Below are 23,202 nucleotides of genomic sequence, written 5' to 3' on the forward strand. Positions count from 1 at the left end.
TTAGCTATTTATCTTCTAGCAATAAAAAAAAAGCATGAAAAAGAGAAACAAAATGTTGCAAGTTCTAAGTAAGATTAGAACCTAATTGTATAAGTCTTGGCTCTGAAACAAGATTATTTAATTAACCACCTAATTACCAAGGTGGCCACAGTATTTTTATTTTGTAACTATTATAGGGCCCCTAGGCAACGGAAGAAAGTAATTAAACTGCTGCCTTATACGTTCTGAAGACAGTTTGGTTAACTTCTTGCGCCCTCTAGTGTTTATTTCAGAAAAGCATAAAAAAACGTGTCACTAAGCTGTGATGTCACTTAAGGAAAACAGATGCAGCTGGTTAATGCAATTCTTCTTAAGATCACTGGAGCGTTGAGATGAGCAGCATGTCTTCTTATCAGTCCAGCAGCAGCACTTCTCCCAGCCAGCAGAGTCCGGCCATCCATGGAGAAAGGGCAAGTGTGAAACCATCATCAACAGCAATAGCTCAGAACTCCAGAACTTCCATCCAGCAGTCTTTATAAGGATCTCAAGGCAGAAAACAAAAACTGGAGCAAACCTGGGCATGTGGAATTCTTTTTTAACACTCAATTCTCATGACATTGCTGAATTGCACTATGATGGAAATGGTCTTCTTGTGCTCTCTTTGAAATTGGATTAATCTAGCCCAGCTATCCCAGAAGTGCACCATGGATGATCATTTTACAATGCCTTCACTGCTTGGTGAGAACAACTCAACTCTGGCTCCATCACTTTCCATTTTGATGGACAATGAGACACTGGTGATGGATAATCAGACTGCCATTAATGGAACCACTCCAATAAATTTCACCAGAGCCATGCTCGTTGGATTCACCCTTGGTGCCTTTATATGCGCTGCCATAGTGGGCAATATCATGGTTATAATCTCAGTGGTGACAAACAGACAGCTGAGAATTCCCACCAATTACCTGGTCGTGAACCTGGCCATTGCAGACTTGTTATTGAGCACCACTGTCCTACCTTTCTCTGCTACTTTGGAGATAGCAGACTTCTGGGTATTTGGGAGAATATTTTGTGACATATGGGCTGCCATGGATGTCCTCTGCTGCACAGCTTCAATTTTCAGTCTGTGTGCTATCTCTATAGATAGGTATATTGGAGTTAGATACTCCCTTCGGTACCCCACCATAGTGACCAGAAAAAGAACCATCTTGGCCCTTCTGTGTGTCTGGATTTTGTCCACTGTTATCTCCATTGGGCCCTTGTTGGGTTGGAAACAGCAAGCCCCCAGTGATGAAGGTGTTTGTGATATCACCACTGAGATGTTCTATGCCATCTTTTCCTCCTTGGGTTCCTTCTACATCCCACTGATAGTCATCTTGGTGATGTACTGCAGGGTCTACGTGGTAGCCAAGAGAATAACCAAGAACCTGGAAGCTGGTGTGATGAAAGAAAGGATGGATTCCAAAGAGCTGACCCTCAGGATCCACTGTAAGAACATGCAGGAGGACTCCCACAATAGCAGCAAAGCCAAGAACCACCAGCCTCGCAGCTCCTTATCTCTTAAACTGCTTAAATTCTCCAGAGAGAAGAAGGCAGCCAAGACTCTGGGCATTGTGGTTGGCATGTTCATCTTGTGCTGGCTACCATTCTTCACAGCTCTCCCACTAGGTAAGTAAAGAAAGCGTTGATTCAATGTTTTCTTTCTTTGGTTGTTTGTCTTTTGTTTCTTGTACCTTGGGATTGCCTTATTATCTGTGTCAATCTTGTTAATAATAGTGAGGAGGTCAGAGATGAAACATCTGCCACGAGAAAGGTTAAACCTATATAATGTATTGACCATTGACAAGGTCACAGATCGGAGAATTGATCAATGTCCTTATGTCCTCGTCTTTTATCTCAAAAGCATAATTACTTAACCCATTAAGAAGAACAGTTATCCAAACCATTTTTATGATATCCATGATACGTTTTTAGTTCTACAGGGGTAATGCTTCCACTTTCTTACGATGAGTTCTCTTCAACCATAGTTATTTTTACAATTTTTCTTTTTTTTATTATTATTATTAATTATAATAAAAATAAAAAAATATGAATTAAGTGGATTGCATGTATTATTATACCCCAGGTATTGCCTTCTTAGTTTGAAGGATTATTTAAATATTTTAATATGTAGGTGTATATACAGTCTCTGTGTTTGATCTTCTGATTCTCCCCAAAGAAAATGATTGTGGCTATGGTGAAATTGATTTGCCACGCTCTCACCTTATGAAATGGCTAGTGAAACTTAGTAATGGAAATGAAGGAGCAATAGGAATTGCAGTTCAGGTACACTATATCCTTCCACATCAAATATGCAAAGAGTTTTAAAACATATGCTTTCATCTACGTGCCATAAAAAGTATAAAATGAGTTCAATGACAGAACTTTTCACATTTAAGTAAAAGAGTTTAGGCAGATCAGATCAGGGGTTATGTATAAAGAACAATTCTGGAGCAAAGTTCTAAAAGAGGTGCAGTCACCATGGGAACCCATGGAATGTCCCGCCTGATGTTATAACTCTGCGCAGATTTACTCTTTGTACATAGACCCCACTGCTTACCGGCAATCTTAACATCAGCAATACTCTGCGCAGTTAATGGGCTCTCTAGATTCATTCACTTAACACGGGATTGTAATTTATTTGTTTATTTATTTATGGTATTTATAAAGCACCAACAGATTCCGCAGCGCTGTACAATTAGTGGAGGACGTAAAATATACACAGACAAATACAAGAGGTAGGGAGAGCCCTGTCCTTAAGCAGATACCTAGCCATTGAAGCATTGAAGTAATGAATTGAAAACCGAATTACAAAGGTGAAAGTAAACAAAAAGTGCTGGCTTGCAAGGTTACTTACTAAACAGAGAATTTGAAGTGACTTCCAGGTGAATTTCAGATGTAATGTAATGAATTTTCAATGTAAGGTCAAAATAGCTTAAATATTCTTTAACTCGCCTATGGTTCCACTTTGACTACTTTGGCCTTAAATTTAAAATGCAATTGGAAGTCTTATTGAATTCTCACTTTTGAGGGAAAAAAACCTGTTGGAAATAGAAGAAAAGCAAATAAATAACGACTCGACTCTAGTCACAGCTCAGTTATTAGGCAAAATCTTTGTTCACACAGGGTTATTAACTAAAATGTGAATTCAAAGTGAATTACACTTTTAAGACCAAAGTAGCCAAACTTTAAGCATGGCTGAATTAGAGAACTTTCAATTTCACTTATTCTGACATTACATTTGAAAAAAAAAATCTCAGTTTCGAGAATAACCCTGTCAGTGTTTAGTGAATAAATCCATTTGTTTGGAACATTTGCATAACATTCTTCTAGATATTTCTAAAGTATATTAGAAAAACGCAAGCAGACAAAGAAAAATTATATTAAATGGCTCCGTGCATATTGAGAAACTGCAAATGGATGAAACAAATCTGAGATTCAGACAAAAAAATATTAAGACACTTAAAATAAATGGCAGAGTTTATGCAACATTTACATGTATTTTATTTTTTAGTTCATCATTCAATAAGGAAATGAAAAAATTAATAATTAAGATATTTTGGGGAACCACGTACATAGCAAACGATATTTACCGAGATTGGGCTTTATTCACTAAACAGTGAGTTATGCTCATTGCCAGTACCACTGAGGCCACAATAGACTGTTGAAACACTATCTCTTACAGCTCAATTGGAGAATTGTCCCAGCTCTCTGTGTAAGACAGCTGTAAGGATACCATAGCTCTTTGTTTAGCTGTTCAGTGAATAGGCCCCATGGGTTGTTCCTTAAACCCTTAAGGACGACAGGCAGGCTATGCCGTCCTTGGGGACCTGGCTCTAAATGCCGGCGGGCAGCATAGCACGTCCCTGCCGTCCTATGTACTTACCTGCCCACCAGCGATCCCACGCCGGCAATCGTGGTGGGGGGGACTTACCTGTCATCCCAGGGAGTCCCCCTGCTGCCGTTACTGCCCACCTGGGCTATGCGGTCGCGAGGTCCTTGCGAGGATCTCACGATCACATGGACGGAATAGCTGTCCATAGCAGTGCCAGCAGGGGGAGTGCCTGGAATGACAGGTAGTCCCCCTGCTGCCTGTAACAAGTAAAAAAAGGTAAAACACCGTTTAAAATAAAACCATATATACTTAAATCATATATATATATATTATATATATGATCTAAGTATATATATACACATACATACACAAACACTGTCTAAGTGTATTTTAATATATATATGTATTTTAATATATATATTAATATATATATATATATACATATATATATATATATATTTATATATATGTATATATATATATATTAATATCAAAATACACATAGAATGATATTGATTAAATATAAATATATATGTAAATACGTTAAAAAATAAAAAATGTAAAATAATAAAAAAAATTAATAAAATATATATGTGTAATTTCGTTCTGACTGTATTTTGATGTTAATATATATATATTGATATCAAAATACACATAGAACGAAATAATATATATATATATATATACATAAGTATATACATATATATCACTATATATACCTACATATAAATAAAAATAATTATATATATGTATATATATAATAATTCTACGTATATATTTATGTAATATTTTTACATAATTAGGTCATTTTTATTAATTACAATTTGCGAGACCTGCCTGACAACCCAGGCCAAAAGTCCATGGAATTTAATTTGCTAGCACTATATTCAACCCTGTAACTTTCCAAGACACCATAAAACCTGTACATGAGGGGGGTTCAATTTTACTCAGAAGACTTCAATGAACACAAAAATTAGTGTTTCAAAACAGTAAAATGTATTACAACGATGATATCGTCAGTGAAAGTGAATTTTTTTTGCATTTCTCACACACAAATGGCACTTACACTGACAATATAATTATTGTGATACGTTTTACTGTTTTGAAACACTAATATTTGTGTTCAGCGAAGTCGCCCGAGTACAACAGTACCCCTCATGTACAGGTTTTTTGATGTTTTCAAAAGTTACAGAGTCAAATATAAGGCTTGCATTTCAGTTTTTTCACATTGGTTACGTTGCCTTTGAGACTGTATGGTAGCCCAGGAATGAAAATTAACTCCATGATGGCATACCATTTGCAATAGTAGACAACCCAAGGTATTGCAAATGGGGTATGTCCAGTCTTTTTTTAGAAGCCACTTAGTCACAAACACTGGCCAAAATTGGCGTTCAAATAATTTTTTTGCATTTTTCACACAAAAACAAATATTAACACTAACTTTGGCCAGTGTTTATATTACATAAATATATGTGAAAAAAATGAAAACAGTAGCTATATTTGACCCTGTAACTTCCCAAAACACCATAAAACCTGTACTGTTTTAGATGTGATACATCGCTGAATACAAATATGTGTATTTTATTGCAGTAAAAGCAAACAGTATTATGACATTCACAGTTAAAATGTCACGTAGAACTAAAAAAATAACAAAATTTCTTAATTTCTCTTTTTTTATATATTTTATTCATATTAAATTATGTTCTATAGCTAAATATTTGATGTTAAATTAAAGCCATATTTCTCCTTAAAAAAATGATATATAATAAGTGTGGGTGCACTTAATATGAAAGAGGTGAATTACGGTTAAACAGACATATAGTCAAATTCCAGGTTTTGTTTACATTTTGTTTTGATCACAACATGTACATTTGGCTCAGTCCTTAAGGGGTTAATAACCTGTAGATAAACAATTCATGGCAGCCATTGATTGAGAAACATGAAATTAATAACTTTTTAACGGTTGTCATGAAAATATTGCAACCACATACTGGGATCTGACATTTTTGAAAAAAGAAAAACGTATTATTTCTCAAGCACATTTTATTTTATTTAGGTTAAGTCCATATATTTTATATTATATAACTATCAGCCTTCTCTTATGGGAATCCATTCCATGCTATCACTATTTTTAAGTACAATTTGCATGCATATTACGTTATATTAGTTTATCTAACAACCAATCACTTTCATTTTGCAAAATGAGCTTTTGAATGCCAGCTGCTGGTAGTGTCTAGTCTTCTCCTAAGATGCTCAGCCAGACCTCATGCCCAGAGGCATAACTAGAAACCACTGGGCCTTGGTGCAAAAATTGCCCTGAGGACCTCCATGTGTCTTATTCCCCCCTGGCTCCTTCATGTGTCTCACCCTCCACTCCCCACATGTGTAATCCCTTCAGCCCCTCCATGTCTCATCCCCCCCCCCTCCAGCTCCTTTATGTCTCATTCCCCCGCAGCTCATCCAAGTGTCTCATCCCCCCTCAATTCCAGCCTCTTCCTCATTCTTCCCTAGATCCTCCATGTGTCACAGTCTCCCCCCAGTTCCTCCATGTGTCTCACCCCCCAGCTCCACCATGTGTCTCATTCTCCCCCTTTCAAATACTCCATGTATCTTATCCATTCATGTGTCTCCTTTCCTTCCCCAGCCCCTCTATGCGTCTTCTTTCCTCCTCCAGCCCCTCACTGTGTCTCCTTTTCTCCCCCAGTCCCTCCATGTGTCTCCTTACCATCCAGCTCCTCTATGTGTCTCCTTCAACCACCCCAACTTCTCCAGGTGACTCCCCTTTTCCCCCCAGCTCCCTTCATGTGTTTCTTTTCCTCCCCCAGCCCCCCGTGTCTCCTTTTCTCCCCACCAGTCTCTCCATGTGTCTCCTTTCCTCCCCCCAGCCCCTACATATGTCTCTTTTTCTCTCCTAGTCTCTCCATGTGTCTCCCCCGCACCCCCTCCATATGTCTCTTTCTTATCCCTCTCACCTCCATGTAGCATGGGCGAGCAGACTGCAGTACCCACTCTCTCAGTGAACACTTCCTGTCATAACGTGGGCCACTCGGCCATGCTACACGCAGTGACCAGCAGGAAGGGAGCGCTGTGCTGTGTGTTCCCCTCCTGCCGGTCACCTGGCAACTGCATGTCCCGGGCTGTTGCAAACTCAGAAGGTGCATTGTAGGGCATACATACTCACAAATATCGATACACAAACCTACAGATATGCATACAGTGAAAAGTCCCTACACACATTTAGTCATTTTGGTTTTTTAATGACACTGACGTCATGCTTACTGTCTGACAAATCAGTTAATTTACACTTTTATTTTATGTGTACGAGGATTATTGAGTTGGTGGCTTGGTTCTTTTGTTTTTTTACTTCGATACAGTCATCTGGGGACATAGTATGGGTGACATCTCAGTTAGAACCTGGTGGCACACAGAGATTTATTTCCCTGACTTTATGTATTTTCGCTGGTATCCCTTCCACCCTGATCCACAGTAACTCAAGTGCCCATTTGTATGTAATCATTTTCTTATCATATAACATGAATAACCATATTCATATTGTCCCCTGGTTACACATTCCCACCTACAGCTCTTGGGAATCTCAATAAAAATAACATGTCACCTGTGCTAAAGCAGGACTGTTATGTTGATGGCTCCCATGGGGCAAGCTTGAGAGCACTATCATTGGAAACTCCACTAGGTTTAGCATTAAATGATTGTAGCATTTCATCTGTGCCAAATATAAGTATAGTTATACAGATTAACTTGGTATAATTGGAGCTCTCTTTTGCTCACAGCAATAATTAAACACAGACAATGGAGGTAATGTACTCAATTAACAATGTGCTTGTTTGTGTAAAAAAAAATAACCCTAGACAAAACCGTATTAATTTAATTTCCTTCTTAATGTAAATCACTTTTGGATTCAGTTGTAGAAGCAGAAGAGAGATTGCCTTGCTCTCACTAATGTGTCTATCTAGTTTGTGGCAAATCAAAGAAGAGACATGATCGATTGTTGCCGACTCATCGAACAAACACATTTGGAAGCATATTGTAAAGTTTATCTTAGTCTGTTTTTTTGTTAAGGATTGTGCATTGAGCAGGCATATATATAATAACCAATACAAAAATAGCTGGACTGCCTCTTAGCAGTAGGGTCCCTCCTGTTCCGTGAACCCTAAGTGGTAGTGCAAGGATTATTGATGGACTGTAGGGTGGGATAGGGGGATTTCAATTAATTAAATATTTAAGTACTCATCTTCTATGTTAGGCAAGTAACTGCTGAATGGTTGTCTCTTCCCCTCATCCAATGCCAAAGTGGGAATTATATTATAATTCAAGGGGTTCAATAACCCCCCACCCCCCTCTATTCACAATGAAGAAACCTCAGCCGCTCTCCAATACCAAGTGAAACATTTCCATGGCATAAACAACATACATTTCCCTAATGCTTTTCAAACTGAGAAATGTCTAGTTCGCTGGTATTAGAGCCCACCCACTACGTTTACTCTAATTTCTCGTATAATTCCAATAATCGTCATGACAAGAGACTGGGCATAATAAATTGTGCATTGAATAAAATTGCCTTGTTGGAGAATTGGGCATTCTGTACAATTGTACATTTGGAATGGGCATGGAGGAGTTTGTAAAGCTAGCGAACTGGGCATTCCCTTGTATGGGATAGTAGTTTTGGTCGCTTTTTAATGCCAGGGAACTTGACGTTCTTACTCATGGTATTGTTAAACTCATTGTGCATGGATAAAAAAAAGAACCGTGAAAGTTCCAACACCATTGTTCAATGTATCCACACATTCCTAACAATGAAGCAAGGATCCTCAAAACGTGAAGAAAACAAACTTTGAAAACTAGAAAGACTATTAACAAAAAAAAAACAAAAAAAAAAGTTATATCTACTGCAAAGAACAACTCAATGGCTTTAGCAGAGTGACAAGACTGCAACATATTTGTAATACTACCATAATTGGCAGGATTCCTAGAACCAATCTATTTGTCTTTCATCTTTGATGCAAGAAATTAAATCGCATTTGTTGAAGGAACATGCCAGGCACCAAAACTATTCCATTACCACTTTAGCTCAATGAAGTGGTTTTTGGTACACTGAGTTCCACACAAAGCCTTTTTATGTTTTTTTTAATGGTTTAACACTGAGGTGAAGTCTTCTATAGCAGGTGGTTGGGCTACCTCTCCTGCACAGCACAGCAAATGATAAGCAGCAGGCTGAGAGCATCATTAGATTACTGGTTACCCATTACGATTAATGCTTCAAACATGAATGTATGATTTTGAGCACTACGTGTGTCACTGCTACACAAGCAAATGCTTCTGCATTTGCTGAGCAATTCTAGGGAGGACGTGGACTGGTACCTGAGAGAAACCACTTCTGTGGGCACCCTTAGCAATGGAGCACTGTTTTAAACAAAAGCATTGATTGTGATCCAAAATGATCAATAACCAGAAACAAATCAAAGACTGTATATGATGTTTTGGGTTTCATTACCATGGCGCTGGTTATGGCCTAAGAGTAGAATTCTAAACACTAAACATTAACTCTTATTCTACCTTAACACTTGCATTAAAATCTGATCCTAACTTTAAAATATCACATAATATAAAACAGACATACCAGTGCTCACATTAAAGCTTCCCCATAGGAAAGCAATGAATCAATACTTTCCTATAGAGAATTTATAGATAGTAGACAAGAGCTTCAAATTTGTTTTTAATGGAGTGAAATCTTCCACTCCATTTTATGCCTCTGACTCCAATATTGCCCCCCACCAACATCTGTCCCTCTCTCCAAATTTACCACCCAATCTTCTGCCACTTTCTGTCTCTCTCTTTATATTCTCCCACTGCTTTCTATCCTCTCCATATATATTGTATTCCTGACCATTCCCAAATCTCATTTTTATTCGTGAGATATTATTCACCTCATCACTTTGTTTTATAGCAGGGGTTGGAGCTGTGTCACCCAGTCAGACCTTGGTAATTTTTCAAACTGTTCTAAAATGGTTTGACAAATTACACTGGGAGGGTGCCAACACTTCTGGAACAATAACAACTACAGTGAGTTTTAGTGGCAATGGTGCTTGGAGTATTTATTTAAGATATGCATATAATGCACAGCAATAAATGTTGAATAGATATTGGAAAAATTGGAAACTGGAATCATTTTTGAATCGTGATTCCTATGATTAAGGATTTAAGGGTCTGAAACGTGCTAGGATCTCCTTATGGTTCCCCCATATTGGTTTTTGTTTGGTGAAGAGTTTTTTTCCTTTCCACGATGAGTGCCTGTTTTGGAAATGTTCTTGTAGCATCTTGGTCAGGATTGGAATTTCCTTGCCCAGAGTCTCCATTAGTTCTAGGAGAGTGGAGTTTTGTCTCCCCTTAACGTGCAATTATTTATCACTACCCACGGTTTAAGGTATAATTAAGCTATATTTTCTTTTTAAGGTTAAATTGCATGGTATGCTTGGCCACTAGTTCTATGGTAGTACCTGACTCACAACCTCATCTTCTCCTTCCAGTTTCTTCCTCAATGAAAATCTAGATTGCTCTATGTAGCAAAACATGGTCATGCATGACCACCATCATTAGCTTAGAGTCTTAGACCATCAGCTGAGCACTATCAGTCTATGAACATGGTCATTCATAGGCTGTGCTTTATTCTACAGACTTCCAACTTCTTCTCCTGCAGAAGACTGGATGTTCCATGGAAAACATGCTAATTACTGGTTATATTTTATTGCAATGCTTCCAGTATTTTACGTTGAATTCAAAACTGAAAGGGTTCCTCTTTTTTCATTTCTAATCTTTTATTTCTAGTAATGTTTTTCTAATCAGCACATATCCTGCACTCATGTGATGTCAGTGCTTATGGGGTCCATGATATATATAGATATATTCCATTTAGGCTGTAATACTGCAAGTTAGAGTATTTAAAACTCCCTCAATAAATGCTGAATCTTTGATTCATTATCTCTTATGATGTTGTAGAATTTTTACAATGTTACAGTAAGTTACAATCCTGCAATTGTATTTTGTTGACGAATACAGAATGTACTAAATAAGGTTTCTTTGTTCTGCATCTAACTTTGTATTCAACTATACACATATGCTGGTAAGACTGTTGAATGGGTTGATTATTCTAGTGTAATGTTACACTGAATACACTGAACACAATTATAAACGCAACACTTTTGTTTTTGCCCCAATTTTTCATGAGCTGAACTCAAAGATCTAAGACTTTTTCTATGTACACAAAAGGCCTATTTCACTCAAATTTTGTTCACAGATCTCTCTAAATCTTTGTTACTGAGCACTTCTCATTTTCTGAGATAATCCATCCACCTCACAGGTGTGGCATATGAAGATGCTGATTAGACAGCATGATTATTGCAAAGGTGTGCCTTAGGCTGGCCACAATAAAAGGCCACTCTAAAATGTGCCCCTGTACATACAAACTACAGCCCCTACGTATATACTATAGCCCCTGTGTGCCCAAACACACACATACACAACACAGCTTGTATATTCACACGCACTACATCACACATACACTGCATACTCATACAAATGAGCATGGCAGCTTCTTCTGCCTTCTGCTCCTTTACTTCCTCTTTTTTGCATCCCCCTACAGAAGGGGGTTAAAACAATACTGTCATCTCCCCAAAAAATTTTAATTCATAAACATGGAATCTTTATGAAAAACTCATTTTGACTGTGTTGAAATTTCACTGATAAAAGGAGACAAAGTAGGGCCTCAGGGCAGAGTCTAAGAGTCAATCCTGACAGCACCAGTAACAGCTGTAGAGAATTGGCTGTGTCTATGGAGGATCCAAGGTCTCGCAGGATCCTCCATAGACCTCAATGCTGTACCCTTGCGCATGAGCGAGAATAGTGCAGGGATGTCAGCGCTGAAGAGGGCCCTGTCAGATTAAGATGGCTGCATTCCAGTGATGTCACTATTGGGGGACTTTGGGAATTCAGTGTCGCTTTAAGAGGCCCACAATGGTAAGGTGCACACAAAAGGTAAATAGACATACGCACAGACAAAATATTTGTTGTTTTGTCTTTCCGGGTCATTCAAAATTCTGAAAAACTGTAATCACCGAATTTCAGCCAACTCTTACTCTCTATGGACAACTGGGAGCGCTCAGGGCCGGATTAACATAGGGGATGATGGAGCTGCAGCTCCAGGCCCAGGCCCATGGAATAGGCCCATTGATTTTTTTACACACACTACTCTTAGGGTTTCCAGGTATTTCTCATGTATTTCATATGGTTGCCAAGTATTTCTCAAAAGTATATCTCAGGTATTTGAGGCTGCCTAGCCGGTGCCGGTATTGCAGTAATGCCGGCAATACAAATGTCTATCTCAGTTTAAACAGAGATTATTCTGCAGTACCAGCGCCGGCCAGTAGGGGTCGCTATTTATGTGGAGACAGGCAGGGATAAGATGTTACAACATCTGCCTCTCTCTACTCACTGATCCGTGGGGGAGCAGCTCTGCACAGAGAGTCCAGACAGCAGCTACGAGCCTGCGAGACATGGGGACGATGAGAGACTTGGGGACACTGAGACATTGGGACACTGGGAGACATAGGGACACTGGGGGACATGGGGACCCTGAGACACTAGGGGCACAGTGGCCCCATGTCTCCCAGTGGCCCCTAGTCTCCCAGCCAGTGTCCCCATGTCTCCCAGTGTCCCTGATGTCTCTCAGTGTCCCCATGTCTCTGTGTCCCCATGTGTCCCTGGTGTCTCTCAGTGTCCCTAGTCTCTCAGTGTCCCCTAGTCTCTCAGTGTCCCCTAGTCTCTCCGTGTCCCCATGTCTCTCCATGTCCCCATGTCTCTCCCAGTGTCTCAGTGTCCCCATGTCTCACAGTGTCCCAATGTCTCTTAGTGTCCCCTAGTGTCCTAGTGACATCGGGTCACTGGGAGACATGGGTCACAGACTCTAAGGGACACTGGGAGACATGGGGATACAAATACTAGGGGGCACTGAGAGACATGGTGTCACCTAGTATAAGAAAAAATCTCAGGCACTTACTGTGATAGATTTAAGTCCAGTGAGCAATCAACAGAGAGAAGCTGTTATATTTCTACTCCTGTCTCTATTCTGCCTGTGAATACCTTATGAGTTAATAATTACTCAATAATTTCTAGTTCACAGAGAGATTTTTCACTTATTTTTTATTTCTTCAAGTTTATTCAAGACAGGCATTAGATATGAGCAGTATATAGGGGCTGCAATCTAAAACAAGTTACCAACCACATACAACTGAGGGTTAAAGCAACTGTAACTAATTAGTATCCTCTTTATGCTCTCTCCGTTTTGCAACAATATTGCAACACTGTGATAATACAGAAGCCCTAACCTGACAGCTCTCAGTTTCTTCACTCAAACTGTCTCCTATATTGAATTGAATTAACCAAAATTAGGAGAAGAGAGATCGCAACAATTTGTAATTACAAACAACCTTCTACTAGTTCTATATTACGATATTGTAGAATCAATGACATCAGCCATCTGCTCCCTGTATCCTAGACAACTACTCAGTGTGATATAAGAAAATACAACTCCTGATAGAGACCTCACTCAATAAAGTCACAGATTAGGACAATTGGAGGAATTTATATCCTTTATCTATTTCTGTATATATCATCTATTTTTCTGAGTAGGTAGAGGAATAGCCAGTTGGCTTTGGATTTGATACTGACCATTAATATAAGTGGTGTGCAGCGTTCTATCAAAGAGCATACATTTCCTCATCTTGTGTTCCTTTCCAGCTAACACCAACATTCAGAGTCTTCTAGCTCTGGAAATAGGTAGTTATTATTACGCTGTGATAGATTTAAGCAGGTTTATTGGACACCGCAACGTTTCAACCTGTACCCAGTTCTTTATCAAGTCTCCAGTGTGCCCTATGTATCACAGTGTCCCCTGTGTATCAGTGTCTCAGTGCCCCATGTCTCCCAGTGTCCCTGATGTGTCTCAGTGTCCTTAGTGCCTCAGTGTCCCCTAATCTCCCAGTGTCCCCATGTCTCACAGTGCCCCCAAGTGTCTCAGTGTCCCCTAGTATAAAGGAAAAAAATCTCAGGCACTCACTGTGATAGATTTAAGCAGGTTTATTGGACACTGCAACATTTTGACCTGTACCCAGGTCTTTATCAAGTCTCCAGTGTCCCCTATATATCAGTGTCCCCTATCTATCACAGTGTCTCAGTGCCCCATGTCTCCCAGTGTCCTCTCGTGTCTTAAAGTCACCCAGTGTCCCCATGTCTCCCAGTTTCATAAAGAGTCTCAGTGTCCCCAGGTCTCTCAGTGTCCCAATTTCTCTCAATATCCCCTAGTGTCCTAGTGACATAAGGACACTGGGAGATATGGGGACACAGACACTAAGGGACTGGGAGACATGGGGACACAGACATGCCCCCTTTTTGTGTATGTTCGCTCCTTTCGGCAGTTCTGGTTATGTGATTTGTGTCAGTTGCCCACCCGTTTGCCCCGTCCATAGACTTCCTGCTTTACTGGACACTGCTGTTAGGGGGTATGGGTTTACTTGAAAGATGAAAGCGTGGGTATGTGTTTTCTCATAGCTGCATCCTATGAGTTCCCCTCCAGCACCATCTCCATCAGATACATGACACTTAGGAGGTAGGACTGTTTTAGTGTTTTTGGTCAATAACATTTTGTAATTAGGCCTATCATAATTGTCAGCACCAGGCCCACTGGGCTCTTAATCTGGCCCTGTGAGCGCTAGCAGCCAGAGGGCAAATAGTCATATGAAACCTCAGTAGCACAAGCGTTAACAATGTGGCACCTGGCCAGTGCTTGCTAGCCAACCGGAAAAAATAAATAAATCCTACGAGTGTCACTGTGACCCCCATATTAGAAAGCTTGGATTGCTATTGCATAGCATAGGAATTTTTCCCACGCTATACAATATCAGTCAGAGCACTCTGACTAAGTTTGCAAAGCATGGGAAAGCCAATTTAAGGGCTTTTCCTGCTATACAAGCTCAGCATGTGCCGTGACACTGCAGGATGAAGTTGGATTAATTTTATTGCATTAGATTTTTTTAACAGCATTTTTTGTGATTTGTATTTTTTTCTTTTAATAGTTGCTCCATATTACTGAAAAATAGAAGATTTTAAGTATAATTTAATTTTTTTTTTACAAGTATTAGTTTTATGAGTGGGTTAAGTATGTTTAATTTAACGGGGATGGCTAGGAGTTTGGGGACCTACAGCACCTGAAGGGGGTTGTGGATCATGCCACTTAATTGGGGGGGGGGGGAATAACATGTCCACCCCAGTTAAATAATATTTTTTAGAGCTCCCACCCACCACTTTTATGGGGTAGACCAGTGTGACAGAAGATCCTGTGCCATGGACTATTGGAGACGCTTGAAGACCAGCCTACTGCCCAAATAGTATGGGCATGGTCCCAACAGCCTGTAAATTGGGCTATTGTCACTATGGAAAAGGGTGTGGGGGACCAGGAGGCTTACTGTGCTTCCCATCCAAATCTGTTTACACATCCAACGCCAGACGGGGAGATACCCTGAAAAACTCTGGAACTGTTCCTTGGATCGGGACTGCACTGAGTTCCGGTTAATGTTTAAGTGGGTTTTGCTCGGTCCCCTGATCTCCAAATAGAGCGCTATTTGGAGAAGAGGTTGTGGAGTCAAGAAGGCATCGGAAGATACCTGGGGGTTGAGAGCTCTGCCCTCCCCAGTCCCCAGAGGTCCAGGAACCTATTTTTTAAGACCGGGACTAAGCCAACGTTCGCCTTGAATTTTTTACCTGATCAGAGAATAGCCATGACCAGGTTAAACTTTCAAACACTGTAATTCAGGTGCAGATTCTCCAATCAGGAGAATTTGGACAGCTAGGTCCATGGAAAGGGGGTTCTGGCAGACATGTTGTGCCCGGTGCCTGTAGGGCACAGCAGGGAACTGATTGTCTTAGCTGGGAGTGACAATTGTACTGTACATTGCTTTTAATGGAGGTCCCCATTCAGGCATAGTCAACACTGTTTTGTATAGATAGTTGTGTTCTGTACAATCAAATATTTCTTCTACCTACACTCAGACACATGTAACATGTGGGGGAAAAGCTATAGTTTCTGCCTTACAGGAGAGAAGCTCTAAGCTCTAATCACTGCAGCCTGTTCAAGTGGAAGAGGTCATCGGAGATCCCAGTCAAGCTACATTAACTGGGTATGAACTGCTCTAGAGTTCCCTGGTAATAGCGAGGAAGCTGACCTAGCGGAGGTACTCAGTCGAAGTACAAAAGCTCCATCACAGTTAGATCCCCCCTTATCAGTATTAGAGCCCTGACCTATGAATCCCCTAGTCCCCACTTATCAATATTAGGTTCCCCAACCCCTATGTAATTATTAAAGCCCCACCTCCTGCCAATGGGACTAAGGTGGGGACATTAGGGCTCCCCCCTTTGTGAGTAGCTCCCACTCTCTGTCCATGACCCCATATTTTTTGCTGTTAAATGTGATCTGTTCACCTCCCTTTTTTAATTCAGGCTCCCATGCCCAGTGATCACAAGTGGTGCTCGGCATGGGAAATCACGTGCCAACTGCATGAGCTCTAGTTTGGAGGCACAGTGGGGTACTTTATTTCATTTATAAAAATTTTTTTTACAAATGTTAGCCTCACTGTGGGGTCAGATGGGTATATGACAACATACCAGCAACATGTAGCAATAGCTGCCCAGTTGCTAGTTTTTTTTATTACAGCAGGCAGCCACCAGCTGCTTGTTGTTTAGCAGTCATGCCCCCACACGCAACATGGCAAGAGGTATAAATGTGGCCAGTATGACTGAAAGCTACCGAACAACCTCTGGTCAGTGAACCATTCAGTCATTTAGAAATTCTGTAATTTATGCCATTCACATTCGGATGCTGACTAAATGACCGAAAAACTAAAATTTTTCATTAGTTGGTAAATCTTCTGAATGAGACTGCCCAAGTCTAGTAGTAAGAGACACACAAGGAGTAAAAAGAGGCATTAAGTGGCATACAAAAGGTAACGGGGATTAAGAGATACATAAGGAGTAAAGGGTGATACAGATAAGTTATAAATACCATAGAGTAAAAGGGAATAGGCGCCAAAAAAATGGGTTCCAACCCACGAAGACTTTGAAGTTTAGCCCCATTTTGGATTCCTGTTATTTTATTTATGGAGATGTAAAATAGTTCTCTTAGCTCAGTAGTCCACACAGTATTTTGGAATTGGAACTGGTAGGAAATGGTAGGAAACTGATACTTTAGATTTTTAATGTAGATAATGAATGGCATGGAGCACCAGGAACTCTGATTAGACAGTCTTATATAAGATTGAAGAATGAGAATAAAAGACAGATTTGAAGAAAATTTATATAGTGAGGACTTGGAGATCATTTTGAACTCTTCTTCCTCTAGAAATCATGACAACTATTGTGTCCATCACTAATCTCAATGAGTCAATGGCTGGTCAGGGAATGACAATCTACATCACAATTTCCTACTTGAAAGCAGCAACATGAATGTTTTTAGAAATGACGTTCTTGGACAGTTAATCTATAACTCTGTACTCCAAACAGGCAAAGTGTTTTTTATCTGCACAGCCAAGGGTGTTCCATCCAAGATACCATTCCATGCTCTTTCTGCGGAAATCACTATTCACTGGATAATGTATGACTCCCACTAGATCACAATGATAATTGTTTTACGGTATTGAACTTGATTTTATTTATTATATTCCAGTAAAAGAAATACAAAACTTTTTTAGGACTTAGAACACTTGCAGAACTGACTGACTAACCTTGTCTAGACATATGGAACACTAGATCATATTAATACATCTTGATCAACGGTGCCAGACCTGTGGATTAACGAGCTGGCATGAGTGCATGCCTTCTTGTGTATTTATTTTGTTTGGTTATCCCGTGATCCCTGATAGTTTAGTCTTGTTTATTAAGAAACTGGTATAATTAAAGGAATACTCCAAGGTCCATAACTGCTACAGTGCATGCTCCTGGTGTGCCCCAGGAACCCTCAAGTGGCAAAGGCAAATGGAACCCAGGTACAAAGTCAATTAGTTTGTCTACTTACATGGAGGTGGGCAGTGCCAGGGCAACCCTGGCACCACAGCACCCTGAAGTGGTTATGATGTTTTCAGTGCTTCTTTAACAACAATGGTAATAACAATTATAAACTAAGACATTTAAAAAGGATTATCTGGAAAACAAGTTTAAAAAGTTGAAATTAACATGTAGCAAATGCACTGTGCTTCAAGAAAGGGTATACAGAGACAATTTTAAATAATGTTAGTGCCGTTCTCCCATTTGGATGGAATTGCTCTAGATAAAATGGAAATGTAGTTCCTGCTTATCAGCCCTTCCCATTTCCAAAATTTGCCAAAGATCACGAGCCGCATCGGAAAAAACAACAACTTTTTCTTATGATAAATAAAATTCCAAGCTGAATTGCAATACAATAAAAACAAAGATATATGGAGGAGCAAAAGATAATTAATTTAAATACATTACCTGCAAAATGACAGATGTGCTTTAACAAATGTGTGTGCTTTATTTCAAACACCTACAGTGTTGTTTGTGGCTTTCACTTCCACAACTGAAAAAGTTAACGTATGAATAACTATAAACATCACAGATTTGCTTACAAAGCTAACACAAATGGTGCACGCAAAAATAGGATATATGCTACTTGTACTGACCAGATTGGGCATTTATTGGCTACTGGTATCTTGGGATAGATTATAACCCTGGAACTGCAGGACATGGATCTAAAATCAAGACTGTGGTGCTCTGCTGAAGATGATGGAGCATTGTATGTAACATATGAAAAAAAAAAAATCTGCACTAGCCACTTTTATGTGCAAGAGGGATCACTTATATTTACATTTTCAGATTTCTATAATCCTGCAAAGGATTTAAATGTAAACATCAAAGTACAGAATGTACTTGCCTTTCAGCATCCATGTGTGTGTTTTTGTGTCAGATTACAGTGTGTAAGATGTTTAGAAATTCTATGAAACCTTATTCCTAATTATATTTACACTGAGTATCCGCAGGCTATAACATCATCAAAGTGTAAAGCGGCAAAGATTGTAAGTGGAAAATAATGGTAATAATGCGTCAAATTCTTGTTTGTTACATAAATTTAAATTGCATCTATAATATATGTGTTTTTTTATTCACTGCCTCTACCATATTGCATACATCACAAGTGTCCATATTAAGGAGGTAAAGTCCATATTTTGGCCATATTTGCTATCCTAATGTCCCTCTGTTCTGGGAGCTCTGTATTGTTTGTGTGAGTGTATAACAGAGCTCCACAGCATTAAAGGGACACTTTAACCCCCAAAACTACTTTACTTTAATAAAGTGGTTTTGGTGTAAATCAGACCCCTGTAGGCACAAAATTCTAAGGCGCCCACTATTCCCTAACACCCAAAAAAAGGCAGATAAAGTAAGTATAATTAATTTATTAACTGGAGATAGCAGGCCTAAAAAAATCTAAAAAATATATATATTTGACAACTGCATATGTATCAATGTATGTACTTACATATTTCTGCTCTGCTTGCGATGTATTTTGTTTGAATCTGTGAGTGTATTGAGTTTATGCTGCTGTATAAATGCATGAATGCATGCAGAGTTACATACAATGTTAGATGTAGTTGTAGTAAAGCGGGGGGATGGTTTTTTTAAGGTTAGAGAGGGGATAATGTCAGCGTTATTATATTATATAAGGTATTACGTATTATGAAGATTAACAGCTTTTAGCATAAGCTGTATGTTATTACTTTTTATAGGTCTAATGTTGGGTTAAATGTAATATTATGGTACATGATGTGTTTAGTTTTTAAGAGGAGTTAAATATAGGATTATGGTAAAGGGCTTATAGGGGTTAAGAGCTGCAGGAGTGGTTATACAGGGTGCATCCCCAGTATGCAATGCAACTTTCTGTATGAGAGGCTGTTAGTGGCCAGAGGGCAAATTATTTATTCTACTTCCTGCAGCCTCACATACAGACACTACAGGTGCTGGGGCTGTTCCTGCAGCTCGGCATAGGAGCTTGACTGGACTACAGCAGACGCTGGCCTGGTACTGTCTCTCCCCACTAGTTTATTTAAGCTCACAAAGGCACATTGTAAGTGCTGGAAACAGTCTCTCCCTGATTTTCTAATGGGAAATAAGGAGGTTTAAAAGCTCCCTTATAGTAATATGTAGTATTATTGGCCCTTCTAGGGTTTATTTTTTTTAAACTTATTTAATTTTTTGAACGTGGCAGGAGCTGGCTAGCAGGAACCTGGCTAGATGCCACATAAACAATCCCTGCAGCATTGAGGGGTTTTTAAAGGGACACCATAAGCACCAAAGCAACTTTAGCTTATTGAAGCAGTTTTGGTGTATAGTGCATTCTCACTGCTCAGTTCTCTGTTATTTAGGATTTAAATCACTTATTTTACATAGCCCTAGCCACTCCTTCCTGAATGACTTGCAAAGCCTCCCTGAATACTTAAACTAAAGAGGCATCTAATGTTTAAACTCCCTAATTGCACAGTGTGTTTAATTTAGAATTGCTTAAAGTTTCATTTACAGAGCATGAAATTAAAACTTCTAAAGGACGTTAACAAACAAGAAAAATAGTGGTAAACCGCGCCCAAACAGTACAAGTAATAATAAAATTGTATACATACAAATAGAGATAGGATTTTTTTCCATATACTACTGTGGAGGATTGGACCGCGCACTGCACCATCACTTGACATCCCGAGACGGGGATTGTACCGTCTAGGCGCTATACGGCAGAGCTCTGAGTAGCTCTGCAAAGTGTGAGTTAGTCTTTTATAAAGTTTTAACCACTTTTACTTGCCTGATATACTGCACTATTATTATTTTGTATTTTTTATTGAAGGTTCCATACATTCCTTGTTATAGGACTATTTGTATGTATACAATTTTATTATTACTTGTACTGTTTGGGCGCGGTTTACCACTATTTTTCTTGTTTGTTTCACTATTCTGAGTAGGCATTGGGAATTCCTGCTCGGTTCACTGCTGCCCACCTTTAGTTTATTTAGTGAGCGCCTATTCCTCTTGTTTTTTAAAGGACGTTAACATCTAAATGAAAATTAAACCTTTTTTTAATGTAGGCTGTGTGTCACAGCCAGTGGAGGCATGACTGGGGCTGCATAAACAGAAACAAAAGTGATTTAACTCCTAAACGGCAGAGAATTAAGCAGTGAGACTGCTGAGGCATGATCTATGCACCCATACTGCTATGTTGAGCTAAAGTAGTTTTGCTGCCTTTCTCGAGGATATATGTATACAAACTCACATGTACTGGTTTATATATCTCTGTCTACAGCTGTTGGCCATCAGGAACTCATCTCAATCAAGGTCAGAAGTGTCATCACTTCCGGTCTTGAGAGATGTCTAGCTACAAATGATTACACATGGCTAGTCATAGGCTTCTCTGAGCCTCTGATTCTCAGTCATTAGAGCTTGTACACTTGTGAACATGCATGGTGATCACGGAGAACCAGGGTAGGAGGCAGAGGAGCCCCATAGTATAATGAGCCCTGTGGGCTTACTGTGACTGGCATAACATGCAATAAAGATTGGATACTCTTTACAAGTAAGCTAATTAGCTTTATGGATATAGAGTGGTGCTTTAAATCATGTGAAGTCCATTATCTGATGCATTTCCTTTCTTTCATTCCAGCTTCAATCTTCAAACAGCTGGAGCCACCTGAAACTCTGAGGAAAGTTATATTTTGGCTTGGATACTTCAACAGCTGCATCAACCCCATCATTTATCCCTGCTCCAGCAAGGAATTCAAGAGAGCCTTCATTCGCATTTTGAAATGCCAGTGGGGAAGCAGAAGACATGCTGGGATGAGGAGATCACAGTGCCGGCCAAGGAGTAGTAGTACCTTCACCCATTCCAGGAAAGATTCTATGGATGAAAACAGACACTTTATAAATGGGAGCCAGAGGACCATCTTATCTAATGCACCAAGTCCTAGTTTCAAAAGAAAAGTAAATCAAACTAAAGACAACAGAACTCCTCACGACTGGAAATTGGGCAATTTTAAAGAAGACCCAACTCACAAGGAGGTTCCGGGATCCAAACCAGAAAAAGAGAGTTCCAATACCTGCAATACCTTAACTTTCCCAGTTTCTCCTGAATTAAATCAACATAGTTCAGACACAACATATGTGCAGGACACTAACAGTTCAGATGTCATGTCACATATACCAACAGATAAAGGCCACAGATAAATACCAGGAGAAATAATGGTTTAAACAAAAGGCAGCCAAACCTGTATTTTTATTCATGGTTGGGATTTATAACTATGTAGATTGTTTTTTTGTTTTTTTTGTTGTTGTTATTGTTGATGGTCTAAATTATAAAATCTGGGAAATATTTTTAATATAGAATTTAAAAGGTGATATTAAACCTTTCAAAATTTCTAAATAAGAAAAAAAATGTACGAATAAGAATGGTCAACCCAGGTCAATTATCAGAAACACAGGTGTCTTGGACAAGGCAGAAAGGTGCTGTATCTACCTGCATGAAATGTTTTGAAGGCATTTAAAGTGTCATTATAAATCAATGGGGGATTTTAACAATGTGAATAATAAGCTTACATTGCAAACACGTCATCATTACAGATATATCCAATGCTTTGAAGACTTTCTGTCATTGTTTCAGAATATCTGTAATTAATACATAATTACTTAAGGAAATCACTAAATAGATTTCTCATGCTTACACTGCTTTGAACAATCCCTGTTAATGTTCTGAATCGGTGATTGCTAATTTCTGCAGACTTATTTTCTGTCCCATGATGCTCAGCCAGCCATTAAAGTCACACTGTAACCACAGTGTGTAGTAGTGGTTATGATACCAGGAGTGCGTGGCACCACCCTATTGTAAGTAGTCAAGACATTTTATTATGGCTTGACTTCTTACCTGGGTCTGCTGAGCACTGCTCATTGTCTCCTCTACAGTCAGAGGTCCAGAAGCTGCGGTTTAGGAACTTCTGTTAGCACCATAACCCTTACAGCGCACTGACTCAACTAATTAAGTTCAAGTTGCTAAATTATCTTGTGATTCATTTGCCAGTGCACTCCAGTTTAATGCTCAGTGAATAAACCTTCACAGGGCCGCTATCAGAAATTTTGGGGCCACTTACACAGTTCAAGGTCTGGCCCCCCTGGGCTTGCCCTCAAAGCCACCCATTAGGATAAGTAAAGTGAGTGCAGTGTGTGTCTATAGTGAATGCAATGTT

General features: G+C 39.4%; 1 protein-coding gene across 1 annotated transcript; it reads left to right on the top strand.

Moving 5' to 3' along the window:
- Positions 1-375: 375 nt before the first annotated feature.
- ADRA1B (adrenoceptor alpha 1B) lies at positions 376-23,202 on the top strand. The gene is made up of 2 exons (XM_063447779.1): positions 376-1,647; positions 21,630-23,202. The coding sequence occupies exons 1-2, from the start codon at positions 684-686 to the stop codon at positions 22,187-22,189; spliced, it is 1,524 nt and encodes a 507-aa protein (XP_063303849.1). The 5' UTR covers positions 376-683; the 3' UTR covers positions 22,190-23,202.

Source organism: Pelobates fuscus, chromosome 3, assembly GCF_036172605.1.
Source record: "Pelobates fuscus isolate aPelFus1 chromosome 3, aPelFus1.pri, whole genome shotgun sequence".
NCBI lineage: Eukaryota > Metazoa > Chordata > Amphibia > Anura > Pelobatidae > Pelobates > Pelobates fuscus.

What these genes read in the sequence shown, in the direction of transcription:
- ADRA1B (XM_063447779.1), top strand. Translation starts at nt 684, where the DNA reads ATGGATGATCATTTTACAATGCCTTCACTGCTTGGTGAGAACAACTCA. An exon ending in CTTCACAGCTCTCCCACTAG is followed by an intron (nt 1,648 to 21,629) that starts GTAAGTAAAGAA and finishes CTTTCATTCCAG; the next exon opens with CTTCAATCTTCAAACAGCTG.